Source organism: Patiria miniata, unplaced genomic scaffold (genome assembly GCF_015706575.1).
Source record: "Patiria miniata isolate m_02_andy unplaced genomic scaffold, ASM1570657v1 HiC_scaffold_7, whole genome shotgun sequence".
Taxonomy (NCBI): domain Eukaryota; kingdom Metazoa; phylum Echinodermata; class Asteroidea; order Valvatida; family Asterinidae; genus Patiria; species Patiria miniata.
In genome coordinates this window covers 3,693,747-3,714,220 of record NW_024037074.1, presented here as the reverse complement: position 1 = coordinate 3,714,220, position 20,474 = coordinate 3,693,747, and the positions used below count along the sequence as shown (strand labels likewise).

General features: G+C 43.8%; 2 protein-coding genes across 2 annotated transcripts; one reads left to right on the top strand and one right to left on the bottom strand.

Moving 5' to 3' along the window:
- Positions 1-63: 63 nt before the first annotated feature.
- Positions 64-5,968, top strand: LOC119745334 (cytochrome b5 domain-containing protein 1-like). The gene is made up of 5 exons (XM_038221624.1): positions 64-152; positions 973-1,135; positions 2,769-2,845; positions 3,539-3,757; positions 4,678-5,968. Exons 2-5 carry the CDS (start codon positions 1,018-1,020, stop codon positions 4,906-4,908), a joined length of 645 nt encoding a protein of 214 aa, XP_038077552.1. The 5' UTR covers positions 64-152; positions 973-1,017; the 3' UTR covers positions 4,909-5,968.
- Positions 5,969-8,121: 2,153 nt separating this feature from the next.
- LOC119745567 (pre-mRNA 3' end processing protein WDR33-like) lies at positions 8,122-20,424 on the bottom strand. Its single transcript, XM_038222016.1, has 14 exons — positions 20,256-20,424; positions 19,328-19,581; positions 18,122-18,190; positions 17,700-17,804; positions 17,052-17,147; positions 16,322-16,476; positions 15,701-15,798; positions 14,744-15,022; positions 14,212-14,290; positions 13,379-13,489; positions 12,788-12,885; positions 11,988-12,080; positions 10,897-11,130; positions 8,122-10,344 (listed from the first exon to the last, which is right to left on the bottom strand). The coding sequence occupies exons 2-14, from the start codon at positions 19,562-19,564 to the stop codon at positions 8,687-8,689; spliced, it is 3,312 nt and encodes a 1,103-aa protein (XP_038077944.1). The 5' UTR covers positions 19,565-19,581; positions 20,256-20,424; the 3' UTR covers positions 8,122-8,686.
- Between the last annotated feature and the right edge of the window lie 50 nt (positions 20,425-20,474).

Genomic DNA, 20,474 nt, shown 5'->3' with positions numbered 1-20,474 from the left:
AAGTACATGTTACATTAGGCTTTTCATAATAGTCGGCACCCCGGACCTCGAGAAAGTTGCGATATATTGCGTTTGATTGCACACAGGAAGGAGAGTATACGCCTAGGTTTCATACAGACCTACACTCGTAGCAACTTGCTTGGCAACAGAAGGAAACAGGTCAACTCGTACGCGAACCAACTCGTACGCGAGTCAACTCGTACGCGGATTGGTCAACTCGTACGCGAGACAACTCGTACGCGAACCAACTCGTACGCGTGCCAACTCGTACGCGAGCCAACTCGTACGCGAGCCAACTCGTACGCGAACCAACTCGTACGCGAACCAACTCGTACGGGGGCCGTTTTAGGAGTGGTTTCGAGGATTGGGTTGGCATGGTTGGGAAGAATTTGGGAATAGTGTGATGGGTAGTCCGTAGTTCAATTTGTGACCGTTGTGTGTGACTGGGAGTGAACCCGTAAATGATGATAATAAAGTAAATGATTTTTGTAGTTAGACGAGTGTTGTATCGTTTTGTGCATACCTGTAGCCTTGTCACGTCATTCTTTATACAATGCGCGGTGCGGCGGGAACCAATCATACTGGTTATCGCGAAGACAACTTCCCAATCAATCAAGCGAACTTGTAAAAAAAAAAAACAAACGCAGAATTCTTCTCTAAAAAATCGCGAATGTAAGTAGCACTGGCGGATTCAAAATCAACTACACTTAATTTGAAAATCTCAACCTTTCAGAAAAGGTAAAGTTATGCCGACCTACCGTACCGAACCTAATTTCATCTGTCCATGTGAGCTAAACCAATCGTCTAAACTCACGCGTACGAGTTGGTCCGCGTACGAGTTGGTCCGCGTACGAGTCGGTCCGCGTACGAGTCGGTCCGCGTACGAGTCGGTTCGCGTACGAATTGACCCGCGTACGAGTTGGTCGCGTACGAGTTGGTTCGCGTACGAGTTGACCTGTATTCCAACAGAAGCGGTGTGCTGAAAAATTATCAAAATCGTCTTTAAAACCGTCCAAAATGCGCCCCAAATATTACACACCTAACGAAGTTTCGGTGCATAATACACTGAAAGACCTTTGGGTGTCATTTTTAGGAAAAGTCTATGATTTGACACCACTTTGTGACGATTATACAGGTGAGTGAAAAAAAAAAAAACGAATGAAAATTTGGGTGCAATTGTAGCCTATAGGGTAATGTGAAAATTACTGAAATAAACAATTTTAACCCATATTTGTCCAGACATAGGCCTATATCGTATTTTAAGTGTGTCCTAAGTTCTTAGCGTATGCGACAGCACAAAACTGATTAAGCCGAATAAAAAAAAACATGTTTCTCGTCCGGGTTTTTGAAAAAAGGAGGAAGAGGGGCTTTTTAATTTTTTTTTATAAGATGGTCGCCATTTAAAAATTTCCTGCAACCCTTAGGCTTAGTCCTAGTCGAAGTTAGAGGCTTAGTGTTTTCACTGTTCAAAGACACTTTTAAAATGAAAGACAAGTTGGACAAGAAAACTAAACATATTTAGGCCTACAGTAGAGTTGTATTGTTCACATATTTCGCAAGTATTTATTTTCCTTTGAATTTGTGGACTTTTTCTGTGTTTTTTTTTTACTGCATTTTGCAAAAATATAAAATAATATAAAAATCCAGGCGGCCTCCAAAAAGGAAGCGGGCGGGGACGAGAAAGGTTTTTTTTTTACTTCCCCTTATGTTATGATTTGATTCTGATTTTGTTATGGTACTAGGCCTAGCCGTAATGCGATGTTCAATTGCTATCGTAACGGAACCGTCTGGTTCCCGGATTTCTAGCCCAGGTTGGACGACGTCTTCATTGCATTATGATCGACTGAGGCACAACTATAGAATACAGGGCCACTCAACTCTATATCCGCGCCTCTGTATGGGTGCGTGGAGCCGCAGTCGACCTACCTCCGAGAATTGCGCCCTCTACCGGCCCGCGACTCCAAGGCTCCACGGCTCAGTAACCCATCACAAGCGCGCCCTCCCGTCCTTTGAGAAGACCCGTTACAAGCGCGCCCTCACGTCCTTTGCGAGGAAATTCTCAACAAAAATGTAGTCCTATAGAATACAGGGCCACTCCACTCTATATCCGTGCCTCCGTATGGCTGCGTGGAGCCACAGTCGACCTACCTCGGAGAATTGCGCCCTCTACCGGCCCGCGACTCCAAGGCTCTAAGGTTCCGCGCCTCCACGGCTCAAGTGACCCGTCACAAGCGCGCCCTCCCGTCCTTTGCGAGGAAATTCTCAACAAAAATGTAGTCCTATAGAATACAGGGCCACTCCACCGAGAATTGCGGTAGATCTAATAGCGTTAGATAGATTTCCCTTTTAAAGAAAATCCTCCAAAGCCACAGATTACGAAGAAGAAAATGAAATCTACTTAGAACGATTTGATTAAAAACATGAAAGTAAAGAAAACTAGAAAAAAAAAGAAAAAGAAAAAAACAATTGAGCGACACGGCAGCGATTTCGAACCCACATCCCCGGCACAGTAGTCCAACACGTAACCACTCAAGCTACCAAAGCGTTCTGGTTGGACGTGATGTAAGCCCTATAGTAGATTTCCAATGGTGATTTTGCAGTACTGTAACGATAGAATTCGAAAATCTCGTTATGGCTGCCATAACAATAGCCACTCCGTTTTTGTTAAACACAAGCCTAAAAGAAATACAGTTAAGCCAGTTCTGATTAGCCTCATCCCTAATGTCACCACTCAACATTTTGTCAATATTTCTCGTTTTCTATTGCAGGTGATGTACTTCTGAAGCCAGTCATAGCCTCTGCCGGCAAAGATATTTCGCATTGGTTTGATAAGAAAACCAAAGAGGTAAAACCATGAAGAAAAAAAGTGACATTATTTTTTAGATAAAACAAGTTTTAAATTACAATTTTGGGTAAATGCTTGAAATATTGTCATGAAGTAAGGTGCATTATACTTGCTTTGTAGCAATTGACCTATCGCCGTTTGCGAGTTAGCCACGCCCCTAAGACAACCCTGTGCAGTTTTTGTACACTAAGTTTTGTTTGTCTCAGATGTTGGGCGTTCCGCGTCCGTTTGTATATCATGTAATTGGACATTATTTCACAAGTTGCGTTGACGCGATTCTACCGCGATAGGTCAATTGTGGGAAAGATTTCCATATAAGAAGTTCACTAATTTTCCTCGGTATTGACTAACAAGCCCCCATATAGCAATTTCATGTCCTCAAAGTCAATTTGAGCAGTGAGAAAATACAAGCATTTTCTTAGAAAACACTTACAATTTTTCAGTCCAATCTCATAGGGTTTGTACACAGGGTGTTGAGTGAACTTCTTATATGTAAATCTTTCCCAATTGTGTTTTTGAATACCAAATATTTTACATATTTGAGAACCTTTGTCTACATCAAAAAGAAAAATAGTCCTAAAACTTCCTAGTTATAAATCAAATTGGAAATCCAGTATTATAAATGAAGAAAGTGATTCATAAGTGATAAATCCCCTTCTTTTTCCAATTTTTCTTTTCTTGTGACCAACCCAGATTCGAACCCACGTTGACCCGACCACTGGTTGTGAGTTCCCGTACACTCCACACGGGCGGTTCGTGCACATCCCCCCGCCCTGCCCCCGCACGGACTGGGCCAACGACTTTGGCCGGCCGTGGTGGAAGAACGACACTTTCTGCATCGGGATCCTGTCCGCCAAGACGCGCTACATCAAGATCATCAACACGCTGACGTCACAAGAACACATCATCGAAGTGAGTTCCAAACTCGGGGAAAGTTTCAGGCCCTAAATATTAAACTATGGGATAATTTCACTCAAATTGTTCTTTTTTTGGGGGGGGGGTGTTTGGATGAGAATACATCTCACTAGTCCAAAGTAATTTATGCAGCAAATCAGTCGAGGGTTCTGTTACAAAGTGCTAATCAATGTTTTGACATTTCACTGCTAAAGTCATAAGTTAAACATGATGGAGTCCATTCATTACGTTCTTTCTTTGTAATTATTCGGCAATTGGCCGGGTAGCCCACGAAAGTCTCACAACGTATTTCCAGTGGGATCCCTTGGTAGAAGATGTGGAAGGAAATTACACTTTTTAATGACGAGAGATGACCCCAGAATGATATTCTAGGGGAACCCATGGAATCAGGTAGGGACTGGAAACTCCAATCCACATATTGGCCCAGGCGGGATTCGAACCCCGGTCACAGTGGTGGAAGGCGAGGAAAGAACCGCTATGCCAACCTGATCCCCCACTTGATTGCCTGAAGTAGCTTGTGGGATTTAGTTTAAGCAGTTACCACTTGTAGTTCAATGTATTACATCATTTACTCCCTGAAGAATCGATAAATTGAACATAAGTTCAAACTCATTTTAAATGATACTTGCGCGGCAAATTAAAACAGTTCAGAGGTAACAGGAATAGGGAAAATGTCACACTTTGGACTCGAAATTAGAAAATGACTGAATATTGAGTCAGAGAAGGGAGAGCGTGTAAGTGTCCTAATGACCTCTTACATGGGGTCAGCTGAATTTAAATATAAACGTGCGCACACAGGAGCTGCATTCTGCGTGTACATGTACATGTACTTGAAAACCTGGCCAAATTGAGTACAGGGAAATAGAGTACAGGTCTCCAGTCAACATGCCCTATTAAACGGTTATTTCCCCCCTCAGGTTTGCTCGGAGGAGATCATGTCGGAGATCTTGGACCGCTACCTGAAGTGGAACCAGCACGCGGCCAGCTACACCTGGAAGTACAACGGCGTCAACCTGGACATGGCCAAGACGCTGGAGCAGAACCAGGTCATGGACGAGGACCAGGAGTTCTACAAGCTCAGCATGAACGATGACGAGTTCCTGCCGGCCATCCACCTGTACTTCGACGACGACCTCACTGAGGCTTGAGTGGTGTTGCTTGTGGTGGGGTGGAGGGGGGGGGGGGGTTGAGAGGCAAGGAAGGGGAGGGTACCAGAAAATGTCCAACAATGCATGGATGAACCTATTAGCATCCGCACTACACTGTATACAGTTGACACTCCGCAATACAAACTCTGCCGGACAAAGCCAAAATGTTTGTTCTATTCGAATTTTGTATTAAGAAGAGTGCCGGTCCTATTCGTTGTTCACATAAATTCACGGCCAGAACTGAGGCTTTATGTTCACTATACCCAGGAGGTGGTTGTAACAGAGTTTGTATTGAAGAGATTCGGCTGCGCATCATATTTATTCCTGAAATGAATCTATGAACCATACAGTGCTGGGACGGAACAGGGAGTAATAGGTAGGGATGCTTGGGTGGTACACGGACTAACGGGTTAAGAAATTCCTCTTGAAAATTCATGTGTAATACCATGACGCTCATTGAGGATGTAAGTGGTTACCTGGGGGTGCGGCAGACCATTGCAGTGGGGGGGGGGGCACAAAGTAACAAGCATGTATGACGATGAATTCTTGCGATCCATTTCAATCTCGGTGACAGCAATACATGTGCTGCTGAAATTTCATTGCGCTTCAAGCAGGTCAAAGCACTGGAGCATCAAAGGGGCCGGGCCTTGGGCCACAGTAGGGGGAAACAAGATCAAACAGCATGAAAGTTCGGTAACATCCTTTCGGTCCGAAAATACGAATACATGTATCAGCAAATGGACCTGAATCATTGTGACTTCACGCTTTGCTTACATATGCGCTTTCATATGGGATCTCTCGTCCCAACCTGGCTCCCATAAGAAAGCACGCATGTATAACAAAGCGTAACGTAATGATGCATGGCTTTTGGGCATGGTTCTTAAACATTGATACCTTTATTTCTTGCATAACTACTTCAATGTCATTATATTGTAGAAAAGCTGTTTTTAACAGATGATGTTTATAAAAAAATTCCCCACTGATTATTATTAGTGTCACAGCTTTGTAAATATTAAAATGTTGTAAATACAGTTGCTGTATTAAACTTCTTTCAAAATGATTTCGAGTTCAAAATAATTTTGCTTTTATTGTCGAGTCGTTCAGTTTTGACTAAGTTCTCGTCATAATGGAGTACATGTATTCAATGTGCAGAGAATTCCCCCCCCCCCCCCGCTTTATTTTAGACCATTCCATTAAACCCTGCCCACTGTGAACAGGACCAACGTAACATGCACCTTACCAATGCTACACTGCATGTGCTAGCTGCGCACATCATACGCAAATGCACGCATTTTGTCACTGTTGTGCAGACGTGTCGGAAATTAATCGTGGCAATGATTGGTCAACGTGTCATGGATCGTTTGTTACGTAAATTACAATACATGAGCGCACCGTTCGTGGGCAGTTCATCACCCACGAACGGCGCGCTACTGAGTGTATTAACCTACTTAACCTCCTCCAAGAATTCTTCTTTATTGCTCGAATGAAGGCCTTTGTACATCATTGTTGACCTCGTTAATGGAGGAAGTTATGTTTATTCAGGAGAAAAGAACAATGACATCACATCATTGTTATTATTAAGGCAATTACATGTAGTTGCAATTCAAGAATTTAAAAGAACGGCAGTCAATTTTTTTGCTCCAACTTCATCGATAATTTTTACTGAAGGGGAAAAAGAAGAAAAAATACAGTACCCAGATGTCTTGCTGTAATTCTATGAAATAACGGCATTATTCATAAGTGGCTTCATACATCTACGGGAAAAACAACGAAAGTGCAACACGCCATGAATAAGATGCCAGTTGGCGCACCATGCTCCATTCATGCAAAATAATGCCGAGAAAAAAAAAACTTTCATTTTCAAAAAGCATTCGAGATATTCTTTGCGAGGCCATGAAATATGAATGATGTTTGAATGAATGGAACACCCTCACACAAAACAACAAAAAGCAACGGCAGATTGAAGTAACAATGATTACTTTCGCCTTTTTTAATGTTCGTACATATCCACAAAGTGAAGGTTAATAATACAATACACGTGACATGTACATCTACTCGAAAAAAAATAACCGTTATTAGAAAGTCGTACACTGTACAAATCAATGAATAGTGTTTTTTTTTGTACAATTTGTATTTTTTTCCCAATTACTATTAAACTTTACATACAAGGAACTCTGGAGGATTGGAAATCCAATCCACAATTCCTTTCAGATAGCACTTCAAATACTAATTTTGAACAGAAAAAGAAATAACCCCCAAAAAGTCACACAAATATTAAAACAAGTAGACCATCGAGGTAACTGATAACTACCTTCACAGACTTTGGAATGAACTTTGGGGGAGTCAGGTTGGCAAAGCAGTACTTTCCTGGCCTTCCACCGTTGTGACCCCGGTTCGAATCCCGCCTGGGCAAATAAGTGGATTGGGTTTTCAGTCCTACCTGATTCTGTGGGTTTTCCCCAAGAATATTCTTCTGGGCTTTTCCTCCCATCTCTAAAACTATAATTTCTTCTCACTGTCTTCTCTCTACAGGTTTCTTCAGGCTTGCGAGCTGCAGTGCCTAGGGCACTTTTGAGGAATCCTTGGTTTCAGTACCAGAAACTAATAATAAAAATAAGAATAACAATAACTTCCAAAGCATTCTTTTATGACCCACCGTGACAGGGTAATCCCCAAAAATAATGCGGCCCTCCTTCACATACTTGGCCGCAAAAAGGCCATCGGATCTCATTTTTGCAAGATTGACCTCCGTGTTCAACTCTTTTAAAGGTAGAGTAGATCATTTGTCATTTGTTTATGTTTTTCGTTGGAAGCAACAAAAGTGCTCAAAGTCTAAAGACGGGTGCTCAACAACTAACCTGATGCACTTTTAGCTCAGTGAATGCCATATATTTCAAGAAAATATTCTAGGATCTAAATTTCGATTCAAAGTTGCAGAGTCACGTTTTTTAATTGCGCCCGAAATCAGCATCCGGGACACGTTCTCATTTAGCCAATTTGCACAGAACTGACCAATAATAGCAAATGCGTGTGCATCATGTCAATGCTTGTTTTGTGAGCACCCATTCACGGATTCGCCGAATTACAAACCAAGTACTACCAGAAATTTCCAAATTTGGAAAATTGGCATTCTTTTATTGTTTTCTTCAAAATGACGGCATGCCAGAAAGAATAACTTCACAGGGAGTTCATTGCCATTACTATCTTTAAAACAACTTATGCTTTTCAACAATAATTTTGTCAGTTACCTTTTGCATAGCTGCAAATGATCTACTCTACCTTTTAAGAATACACACTACCACTGCATCAACAGTGTCAAATTGCGCAAACCTCAATGTTTGCCGTTGCCCCATATATAAAAGTTTTGGTACCCCACTGTACTTTTTAATGCTCTCCCAAATATCGAGCCTGAGGAGTCTAGAAGATTGGTTCATTGTTTCATGAACTCAACATCCGCTCTGAAAATAATCCTAGTCCACAAAAAAATGATGTTTGAATGGAACATGAATTACACATTAAAATTCTCGCCCAAAAGAGGTAGAAGTATGTACCAGATTTAGTTGTGAACATGTTGCGGCCGGAACAGTTCAGAAGGAAGAGTTCTGGCCTTTGGAAAGTCAAACAAGAGTACCTACATGAAGGGTCTTCATATCCTTTTTATAAGACTTGATTTTGAGACCTCCCTAGTGTGCGAGGGTAAATTGGCAATGAACTCTATGAGCTCTAGTTGGGGTCTTGAACCCTGAAGAAAGACCCTTAATTGACTTGTGACCTTTCCCTACCAGCCTGGGCCCCCTCTACCCATACCACCTCTTCCCATACCTCCCCGTCCCATTCCACCACGAAACGCCCCCCTGAATCCAGTAGGGCTGCCCCTCATCCCCGGATCCCCTCTGCCCCTCATGCCAGGTCCCCCGCCTCTCATGTCCCCCCGCCCTCCCCTCCACATGTTGCCCTGTCCGCGGCCTGGGCCGGCAGGCCCACCGAAATTTCCAAACTGTTCACGTTCTTCCATGTCTCGGCCATCTCCAGGCCCCTCGTTCCAAGTTCTTTTCATATCGTTGCCATCGGGGAAGTTTCCCCGCTCATCGTGATCACCGAGCAGGGGTCTTGTGCGGGGAATCGGCGGTCCGTCGTCGCCCGGGTGCGGTAGTAATCCTTTGGGGTGGAAGTCTGGGTCAAATGGCTCATCCCGGCCAAACCGACCCCTCGTCCCACCCCTCATATCTTCATCGTGTAATCCGAACCCGCCCCTTTCTTGGAAGCCACCCCTCGATTGTCCCGGTTCCCGGCCGGGGTCAAATCCTCCGAAGGGATCTTCCTCGGATGAATCCTCTCGTCTCCATGGCCTGCCTCCGGGAGGACCTCCAGGAGGACCCCCACGAGGGAACCTCCCTGGAGGCTGTCGTAAGTCTTCATCCATGAAATCATCTCGTCTCATGCCTGGTGACTCCTCTCGTCTTCGAGGATCGCCCAGATCTTGTCTGTCCACTGATCTGGACCTCCTGGTGTCCTCAAAGGGCAAATCCCTTGTGTCGTCCCCCCTAGGTCCGATTCTGGCATCCATGTGCCTCATGTCGAGGTCCTGATGCGGTCCGTCCCTCGGTGCCATTCTACTGCCCCATCCCTCCGGGGGGCTTTCTCCACGGTCGAATCTCCCCTCAAATCTTTTGGGCGGGGGCGGGTCATGAAACTGCTGCCTCATATCCACGTCGGTAAAGCCCTGGCGGAGGTCAACATCCCCGCGAAGATCCTCGTCTCTTGGTTCGCGGAAATCCCGTCGGTCTCTGTCCTGGCCTGAGGAACCTGGAAAGTCTGCGTTGTCCCCCGGGAGTGGCAGGGGTAGGGCATGAGACGAGAAATCCAGGCCAGGAGCTCCATCTTCCTGCACGTCCATCATTTCCTGGGAACGGTTGGGGTGTGGCACACCAATCTCCGGCGGCTGACCTTCCGGGCCGGGCGGTTTAGCACTGGGGCCATTCAGGCGTATCCCCATGAGGGAGGGGATACCTGGTTTACTCTTGGCTCCTCCCTCTTCATTTGGTATCATTTCCTGAGGTCCGCCCATCCCGGGAGGTCCGCTCATCCCGGGAGGTCCTCCCATCCCGGGAGGTCCGCCCATCCCGGGGGGCCCGCCCATCCCGGGGGGCCCGTCTCTCCCTGGTGGCCCGCCCATCATCCCGGGGGGCCCGCCCATCATCCCCGGGGGTCCGCCTCCCCCAGGGGGTCTGCCTCGACCTGCAGGCCCAGGGGATCCATCCATCATCATGCCAGGTACTGGACCCATGGAGGGAGCTCCTGGCGGGCCCATCATCATTCCCGGGAGGGGACGCTGTCCGCCGTTCTCCTTGGCATTCTTCATGGCATTCAGGACAGCTTGATGAGCCTGAGCGATGGCCACGCCCGAGTTCTTCACAATCATTTCCATCTTCTTGGCTGCAGAAGGGAAAAAAGCAAAAGAAATATGTTTGGTGAGCAGCAGCCATGCGTAGGACTTACGCAACAAATTGCGCAGCTGCGCAATCAACTTACGATCGATTACACGAAACTTGACGTAGCTGCCCAACGTTTTAAATAAACTAAACATCTTGGACGAGGTTAATAACAGCATTTAAGATGGCTGTTCGTGATTTGAAGACAAGGGTCATATATTTGACAACAAGGGTAATATATTTGATGACAGCGGTCATATATTTGATGGCAAGGTTGAAATATTCGATGACAAGGGTGATATGTTTGACGACAAGGGGGGATATATTTGATAACAAGGGGTGATATATTTCATGATGAGGGTGATATATTTCATGATGAGGGTGATACATTTCATGACAAGGGTGATATATTTCATGACAAGGGTGATATATTTCATGACAAGGGTGATATATTTCATGACAAGGGTGATATATATTTCATGACAAGGGTGATATAATTCACGACCAGGATGATATATTTCATGGCAAGGGCGATATATTTGATGAAAACCCCTACTTTCATCTCCGGTCCCTTTAGCCTCTTCGTTCCCAGATTTATCGTCCTCGGATGACTCGGTCTGCTGCGGAGCTATACCGGGCGCCTTGGTCTTGTCCCACTGGCGCTGGAAGTCGGCCGGGATGGGCTTGGCGTAGGGCACTTTGCGCTGGGGCTGGGGCTTGAGTTTGGCCAGCTCCTCCACCGAGGATTCCAGGCCGGGGATGGAGGTATCCAACGCCAGTTCTTCCTCCTCTGCAGAGAAGGAGAAAAAAACAACAAAAACAAACATTTAATAACTCTAGCTTCCTGGCCAGTTTTGCATCTGTCTCTCATGATTACCTCTCCAGAGATGAAAATGGACTAAGGGAAAAAAATCGAAAAAAAAAGAAAAATCTGAGTCCGAAATCTGGGCTGCGTCGCAGTTACACATAACAATACGGGCATGTATGTACAATAATCTTTGTGCCCAATTTCCGGACATCGCCTCCTGTTTTTATGTTAAATCCAAACAAAATTGACCGTGTGAAAAATATTCAGTGTTTCCATAAAATTGAAAAGCCTAAATTAAGGTCACTGACTTGTCATCAAAGAAGTTCACTTCTTACTTGAGAACATGGAGAAAGTCGAGGAAAAAGTCCAAGACAACATCTCCACTAAGATAGGTGGGAAACAATTCGGCATTATCATCTTCTTCCAAACACCGCAAATGAAATTTATCTTTTGTGCTCTCCTTGCCATCCAGAATTTTGGAATTTTTTTTGAAAAAGTCGGATTTCCGATTAATATCGGAAAAGTGTCATCTCTGCCTCTCAAATACGCCACTGTGGAGAAACCCAAGTTAAAGTCAAAGTCACATGAATGCAACGTGCAATTTGTGACACGGAATGTCTTAATACTCCCTTTCTCAAGTCCTTGTCACTTCTTGTTTTCTGTTTGGGTTGCCTGTCGCTTGTCCGTTGGTATGACGTCCCAGTCTATACTGAAAATGCTTTTTCTGAGATTCAAAAAGGTCTGATTTCAGACCAAAGTCTGAAGGATCTCAAGCCTGTTTGTGCTGTCTTTTGAGTTCAAGAATGTTCACATTTATTTGTTTCCGTGAAATGACTCACCGATGACCCCTTCCTCTGGCTTCTTAAGGTGATCTGGCAGACCGTGCTCCAGTCCCATGCCCGGGATGGCAGGCAAAGCGGAGGTATCGTCGTCTGTCGAGGGAAAAGAAATCTCAATAATTCAATCCCACCTTATGCCTAGTTTGATTCGGTGCCCGCTGCCATTTCAGATTCAAACCAGCCAAGCTCGGTGGTTGAGTGGTAAAGACACCTGCATAGGAAGTTGGAGGGCGTGGGTTGAAGTCCCACCCTGGTGGTTTGTGATTTTTCTTTTCACAGATGCATGGAACAACATTGAGTATGCACTGTTTATAAAATACGTTGACGAAGGGCAAAACCCTATATTGAATTCAACTACGAATCTAGGCAGATTCGAGAGGTCTTTTTTTTTTTTAGCCTATGCTGGTTCTGTTTGAATGTAATTTGACATCAACTTTTGTGGGTAAGAAAGTAAAACTAACCGGAACTTTAGTGTGGGAATGTAGCCTGTAAATTTGAAGTATTGGTCCAGTATGTAGTAGAGTCTATCACAAGTCCCTGCATATCCTCATGAGTTTATCACAAGACGTCCAGTCCCAAATCATGTCATAAGCTATTCAAATGACCATTGACAAAGGCATTCCTTTGTTATTGTTCATCCAATGTTACTTGTGACTGGACTTGTGAGTGGACTTTTGAGTTTACTTGTGACTAGACTTGCGATGGACTCGACTTCATAAATGTATTGGTCATGATCCTTATTTTTTCCAATTTGGCAACTACACATACAGAAAATAGGGAGAACAAAAATGTCATCATACCAAATTCCAACATTTCTTCGGACGTTCCGATGGGTAACATGTTCAAGTTGTAGCGATCCCTCATTCGGTCGCCAGGTCTATTCCTGGTCCAAAATTTCCTGGAGAACAAAATACCACAATTATAACAATGAAACCACGCGGTCTGTGGGTCATACATCGAGAATACATGCAGCCATCATCCATGCACTATGTGCTAAAATACAATTACAAGAAAATGCAATGGGCGTAGGCCCCTTATTTCATATTTAAGTGAAGATATTTTGTTAAAACGCACTACAGAATCAAAGATCCCCCTAATAACCATTGCTCATCAGGGCCCAATTTCACGGCACTGCTAAGCATAAAAATTTGCTTAGCACAAAAAAAGTCTGGCTTATAAAAGCAGGTTATCCGCCACAACTCCATGTGATTTTCATGCTAAGCAAACAACAGCTGAATACTTATCACGAGCAATATACATCACGTGGAGTTTTGGCTGGTAACCTGAAGCCAGACTTTTTTTGTGCCAAGCAAATTTTTGTGCTTAGCAGCGACTTGAAATTGGTCTCAGGTGGGTGGTTCCCCACAACTACGGAGAATGTGTGTACTCACGTTGTGTGATCGTTGGACGCTGAGGCTAGGATGTGACCGAGCGGATGCCAGGCTAGACTCCAGACGATGCTGTCGTGCGCCGTCTCAACGCTTGCGACCTCCTTCGAATTCCTGGACACAAAGTTGAAGGAGAATTAAACACTGAATGTATTTATCCCTTGTCACTTTATACTGACTGGAATGGGCTGAAGTCACTAGGACGCCATCTTAGGAGGCTAAAACCTTTACACACCTGCGCTTCAATCTTTGATCCTTCCCTTCTGTTATCTCAGTAATGTGTAGCAGGGGCGGCCATATTGGGGGGTCTAAAAAAGTGATTCATGGCGGCTTCACTGTTTTTGTGCAGGGCAGTTGGTGCTATGCTGTCAGTATTATAGTGATCAGTGGTGTTGGATTACCGCATGGAACTGTTAAGCAAGACAGCGTTTTCAAAAAGTCTCTTGCAGGTTGCTTAACAGTATGTAAGGCCAAAAAAACCCAATAAATCGGTCTCTGGTCAGCGCGCGCGTCGATTTTGCCTCTATTGCCGCACCTCCTCAATTTTTTTTTAACAAAGAGCACCAAGGAATGGGAAATTGCACCACGTCAAATGATTGAGAGCACCAAAGCAAATTATGAAGGACACCAATGTACATGAGGACACCAAAAAAGCAAAATAGTACCCCACCTTGTCTGTACAATCCAAGCTTGAAGAAAAAAAAAAAAAAAGCAGCGTCGCCGCGCCAATTCCGGAACTTTGGTCTGACCAGAGACCAAATATTTTTTGGGGGGGCCTAACAGCGTATTTAATCAGACAGGTACCATGTGGCAGCCCATATGGGCAAAGAACTTACCCTACTTCCCAGAAGAGGAGGGATCCATCAGAACCGCCGCTGGCAAACATAGTCTCGTGAATCGGATGCCAGGATATGGCTATAAGGGACACAACAAAATGGCATGTTATGTAATGTGACGACTGTTTTAATCAATAATGTGCATGAGTCTCCCCATAGACATTAACTAGAAGTTTCAAGGCAGACTGCAGAACAAGTAGTTGAGGTCACATGCTAATTATTCCCATACATACAAACATCCTAATTTTGACTACTCACAACATCTAAATTTGTATTGTAGGAAGTTTGACCTCATTATTATCTGCCTCTGTGGCCCCTGAACATGTATGAACTAAGAATACCGTTGTAGCATTGAAAACAGCAACTGTGTATACAACCACTTCTTTCTGAGGCCCTGAAACATGAATTTTCATCAGTACATTTATGATGTTCCTTTGACCTACCCGTGGCCTCCTCCTTGTGGCCCCGGAATGTGTATTTTTTTTTATGAGGCCACTTGTATCGTGATACAACAGTGTAACCTTTGACCTACCCGTGGCCTCCTTCTTGTGGCCCCGGAACGTGTACATCTCCTTCATGGTCCGGATGTCAAAGAGCTTGCAGACGTGGTCCCGGGAGGCGGTCAGGAGCCAGTTGCCATTCTGGTTGAACTTGACGGCCATGACGGTGCTCTTGTGGGCGTGGAGGGTGGCCAGGGGGTTGTTGGCGCGGGGGTCCCACAGCTTGATGGGCTGCTGGCTGTCCTTGCTGCCTGAGACCACCAGGCCCTTCTGGGGGTGCCAGTCAACGCACTTGACCTCTGCACCGTGACCTGTTGAAGACATCAAAGAGTTTTGGACTATTTTGTAACGAAAGACTGCCTATTACTGATTAGCCTGCCTGAGATATGACAGGCACAATAGTATGGTGCTGTTAAGAATGAGTAAATTTGGGTCTTTCCAAAGACTTTACCCCCTTACTGTTGTGTCCATCGTAACTCACTAAAAAGTCCAATGAAATAACAGTGGTGATGGGCAAAACTTAATATCAAATTTACATCTCCCCGACACAAACAATTTGAAATATTAACTGATTGTGGCAGCCCCTTCAACATGAGATCTGAACTGGCCAGCCAACCTCAGCAAGCTCAGTGGTCGAGTGGTGAGTCGTCTGCACTAGTAAACCGGAGGTAATGGGTTCGATTCCCAGCCAAGCAAGCTAGTGAACCGACTCTTGCAAGCCTGCGGAAGGCACCAAGTATACAATGCCTACAAGGTGATGCTGGTCAAATGCAAAACCTAAATTAAAGTGTTTTTTAATCTGGAATTCAAGACAAAACTAACATCACACACACCTTAAAACACGAAACTCAAGCATTACATAAAAAAACAGAGCACGACATTCCTGGTTCAATACAGACCGTGCAAAATGGTTAAATCTTTCACTGTTCATGCTGTGTATTGGAATCAGCACTTAGGATTCAAGTCTGCTAACCAAGAACAATACTTACCTCTAAGCACACGTTCTTCATGGCATCGGACAAAATCAAAGATCCGAACCGTCCCGTCATCTGCACATGTTGTGACCTTGGTGTCGGTCGGCGAAAAGCTGTGGCACGGATAAGACATGTAAAGTAACATTAACGACACTTTCTACAACTGATTTCCAAATCCTTCGTTTCAAGGATTTTTCCAACTATCATTTTCTCCTTTTTGACCGAAATGATGAGTAAGTACCGCTATCTTTGTTTTTTTGTTTTCAAAGCGAGTTTTTACTTCTTTCCTTATCAGTTTAATTATATTAGTTTATTGTTAAACCCCAAAGAACACGAAAAATATCAATGACTTTTGGTTAATAAGTATAGTAGTACTCCCCATTTGTGTACTCAAATTTCGAGACCAGCCTGTCTCTCTTGCATTTCCAAATGGATATCCTAAACTACCAGTGACATTTGGACTCCTATGAAATCTGATCTTTTACCTTATATGGACTCTAACCTTCACACATTTGCTAACACCGTCCTAATTATCTTCACTGCTACATACACAAGACCAATGAGTCCGTTTTTCATTTTTTCATTAGAGTCCGAATTTCACCCTACAACCGCCTTACTATGTTGACAACGGCCTACCTAGCACCACGGATGGGCTGGTCCTTGTGTGCCTGGTACATCTTGACGTTGTTCATGTTGGACTGCCAGTACTTGATGTAGCCCAGATGGTCACCCGTCAGCAGCCAGAGGTCGTTGTGACTCCAGGTCATGGCCCGGACCGGGTAATCATGGGCCTGTGTGGGGGGCAATGCATATTCATGAGATCATTTATGTAAAGTAGAACTTGTGTTCACGATCACAATGGTTTACAACACAGTACATGCAGCATGATTGATAAATTCCATCGTGTTTATCCATGCTTTCGTTTTGGGTATAGATGCACATCGTGGGTAGCTGTAGTCCAATGGTTGTGGTGTTCGACCCGTGTGCCGTGGTACATGGGTTTGAATCCTGACCGTTGGTGCATGGTGATTGTGCTCTTGAGCAAGGCACTTTACCATTATTGCTTTGTCCTTCGGATGGGATGTAAAGCCATAGGTCCCGTGTGTAAGTGCTACATGATGGGTCTCATATTTCACATAAACTTCATTCACCTCTCTTTAAAAATAGACATAAAAAACAGCATTTTTAAACCAGTTATTCAGACGCAGCCTTACACAAGGTAAATAGTCTGACATCTTGACTGGTTCCAGCACCCTCTTTTCGGAAGTCTATACCATGGTAGAGATACCGGAAACCAGACTCTAATTGCAGCGACATATCGCCCCCTATTGTTCACGCATGAACCCCAATGCGATTTTTTCCTTACCTGGAGGATGGTCTCAAAGTTGAAGGTGAGGCCATTCCAGAGGGTGAACTCGCCGCTCGATGCCCCCGTCACGAGCCTACGTCCCTCTGGCGTCCACTGGAGTATTCAGAACACAGATACACAGGCTTTGAGTTTTATTTGAAAAGTCGCTTGCGAAGTTCGTGGTGGCAAAATTTTAGCTCTTGGTCAATGAACATGACAAGGTGGAGGGTTATTCTGCATCAGAACGTTTACTTTGAAACCACATAATGTGTTCAGCAGGTAAATGTTGTCATCATCTGCAGGTCAAGTAAGCCAAGGGTTCCTCAGGACTACCCTGCTAAATCCAACAGAGTCCAACGGTTACTTCCTGCTCAACAGGAACGCACCGCACGTATGGCGCAAAGTAGGGTCGACTCATTTTATTCATCATGTGCGCAAACGCACAGCATCTTCGCATAAACATTCAATTGGCCTCCCCAAACTCTCTGTTTTTAAACGTTGAGGGGGGTACTTGTGCGCAGACTAAATAAATGACAAAATCTGCTAGCATCCACAAGTGACTCCTAACCATTGAGTTCTATGTAGAACTGCTTAATCAGCGGCGGCATGATTAGCACATTGTCATTTTTATCACTGCTGCCTACATTTTTTTTGAAGAATACTTACAGCACAACAGAAGATAGGACAACGGATCTTGTTGGTGGACGTCCGGACGAACCGCGTGGTGACGGCGTTGATCGGGTTATTCAAGTAAGTCTCCGGCAACGAGAGCTGAGAAAAGAGTAAGTATTATTTTTAAAAAAGCAGGGTGGCAAACTATGTACAAGTGATATAACTGTGATTTTCATTGATGTAATCTTTCCAATAAAGCTCGTGCTATGGGTGAATCATGTAACAATCGGCGAAGACACTTCTGCGCCAAGTGGGCGAAGCGAAGCCTCGTAAACATCAAAATTGCATGTTAAAAGTGTTATATCTAAAATGTCACTAAATACACGAGTACATGTATCTAACATTATACAGTTATATTCCGATTATTGAACGAACATAGAAGTAAAATGGAGCACTGGTTTTGATAAACTACATACCTCATGTGAGTATGTCGGGTCAGGCTGTATCCAACGCACATCCCTTGAATCTCTTTGCCAGATACGAGACTAGACGACAAAAAAATACGTGACAAAAACATGCTTGAGGGTTCAATCCACAAAACTGGTTCAAACTTCCAAATCAGTCTTTTTTTGCGGTGAACCTAAATTGAAAAACAAATGTTAATGTCTTCGGAGATCGACAGAGGACTGTTAGTGCATCAGAACGTTTACTTTGAAAACCACACAGAAATTCGGTGGACAAATTTTTCATCATTTGCACTTCTGAGCAAGATATGAGAACCAATGTTTTTGACATACCCAGCACACATGCACTATAGTCAATGAAAAACAGAATGAGCTTACTGTAGAAAAACTTAGAGTACAGAATTCTGATATTTTAAAAATAATTTGAACCAAAGCATGTCAACTCTCGGTGCTAGTCCAAAACTTTGGGGTTGTCATATCTAGTGAGTCCCAAAACATACAAACAATGTGAGAAAGACTAGCAAATAAAACAAGCAGTCCAAACTTCATCAGTACTTGATGATGGACATGTATGTTTACATTACTTTTCGAAAATATACATCGGAAAATGTATTTTAAAAGGTAATTTTTGGGTAAAATTTGCCAGTCAAAAAATCTTAAGGGCCCCCCCCCCCCCAAAGTAGTTCTGCCTCCGATTACATGGCATTTGAAAAAAGGGCAGGTAGGTAGGGAAAATTTGGGGGGGGGGCATTTTTTTGTATACAATCCTAATGAGGCATCTGCGTGTAGTCAAGGGTAAAAGGTAGTAATTGATAGTTTTGGGTGTTTTTTCCCCTCATTTTTTCCATACAAAAATTAGGGTAGGGGCTGTCAGAATAGGGTAGGTAGGGAAACCGGAAGCAGAATTTTAATTTTTTTTGGCCTAAAACCTAAGGCATGATGATCGAGTCCAAGCACAAGTCTTTTGCTGATTGGACTCAAATCGAGTCCAAGTCACTGGAATTGCAACTCGCATTTTTGCGCCATGAGCGTCATTTATGGCGGATAATGGCGCGGTATAAATTTCCGTTATTATTATTATTATTATTATTCAAGTTGGAAATGCACTCAAGTCCGAGTGATGGACTTCAGTCCCACGACACTGCTTTTTTTTTTTGCACTAAATGTCTAAAATCAAGCAAGAACTCAGCTCAGCATTTCTAGACAGTCTACCCATACCTCCAACAACTTGATGACGGATGAGTTATAGTCCACGGTTTTCCGCGTGATGCTCTTCCGCATGCGCTTCCCGTCAAAGTTGGTGGCGTTGTTGGGGCCCTGCTCCCCCAGCATGCGGTTGTAGTAGTGGTGGTGCTTGTAGAACTGGTTCTTCTCCCTGTACGGCAGCCTGGGACGATGGAAAAAGCCCTGGTTGGACTGTGGCGCTGCCACGGCGGTGCCCCCACCGCCATCCATTGTGCTGGATCGGTGATCTGCAAAATTGTTGTGTAAAAGAAAGCTATTTCTACTTAGCGAAATGAGATTCCACTTTACTTCAAAATTTCCCGCTGTACACTTTTTCAAGCCATTTCATGAATACCGCCATCTTTATGATCATATCTCAGGAGCATTTCAATAGATTAGAAATACGTCCTATCATGCCGTTGTATCCTAAGCATGATCAATGATGGGACACATTTCTGGTGAAACGCCCGAGATTACCATGTCCATGCGATCAAAAAGATGGCAGTATCCGTAAAACGGCTTATGTAGGCTATTTTTTTTTTTTTAAAGCGGGAGCTCATGCAATCTAAAAGTGAAACCATGGAAAAAAGTTCAAACAAAACAAAACATCAACAACTTGACCATGATGACCAAAATCCATCCATGATCACCACCTGATCACGGACCATGAAAATTGTATTTTATTTTAAACCTAGTTAATTGAATAAGTAAAAATAAATTAACAAAATATACCCAAAATCCCCAAAAATGCAATTTTGTAAATTGAAGTCATGAATCTTTGCAAATAAGCATTTAAATAGCGCCCTCTATGTTCCAGTTGAACAGCCTCATTTTTCCACATCAATCATCATGTGTGTATGGACGAAGTCGTACCTTTAATTTCTTCACAGTAACCAATGCTTAACACTATTTGAATACTTACAAAAAGTCTAACCAATAAGACGCCTTTCTAGAGCTGATATATGTATATTTGTTTCTTTACATGAATAAACAAAACAAATACGATTGGTCTCTCAATCTTGCGCGTTTTAGAAATTCGCGTTGTCGGCCATGATTATAGTCTGGTTCCTACACTTGCAAAATGCATTATTTTTGTATGTATATCGGATGCGAAGACATCCAACGCGGAGGTTAGGCTTTA

Excerpts from the sequence above, each read along its gene's own strand:
- LOC119745334 (XM_038221624.1), top strand. The coding sequence starts at position 1,018 with ATGCGCCCCAAATATTACACACCTAACGAAGTTTCGGTGCATAATACA. Across the intron at positions 2,846-3,538 it reads TTGATAAGAAAACCAAAGAG|ATTCGAACCCACGTTGACCC; the intron begins GTAAAACCATGA and ends TGACCAACCCAG. Across the intron at positions 3,758-4,677 it reads CACAAGAACACATCATCGAA|GTTTGCTCGGAGGAGATCAT; the intron begins GTGAGTTCCAAA and ends TTCCCCCCTCAG.
- LOC119745567 (XM_038222016.1), bottom strand. The coding sequence starts at position 19,564 with ATGGATGGCGGTGGGGGCACCGCCGTGGCAGCGCCACAGTCCAACCAG. Across the intron at positions 18,191-19,327 it reads CCGTCATCAAGTTGTTGGAG|TCTCGTATCTGGCAAAGAGA; the intron begins GTATGGGTAGAC and ends TTTGTCGTCTAG. Across the intron at positions 17,805-18,121 it reads ACCCGACATACTCACATGAG|CTCTCGTTGCCGGAGACTTA; the intron begins GTATGTAGTTTA and ends CTCTTTTCTCAG.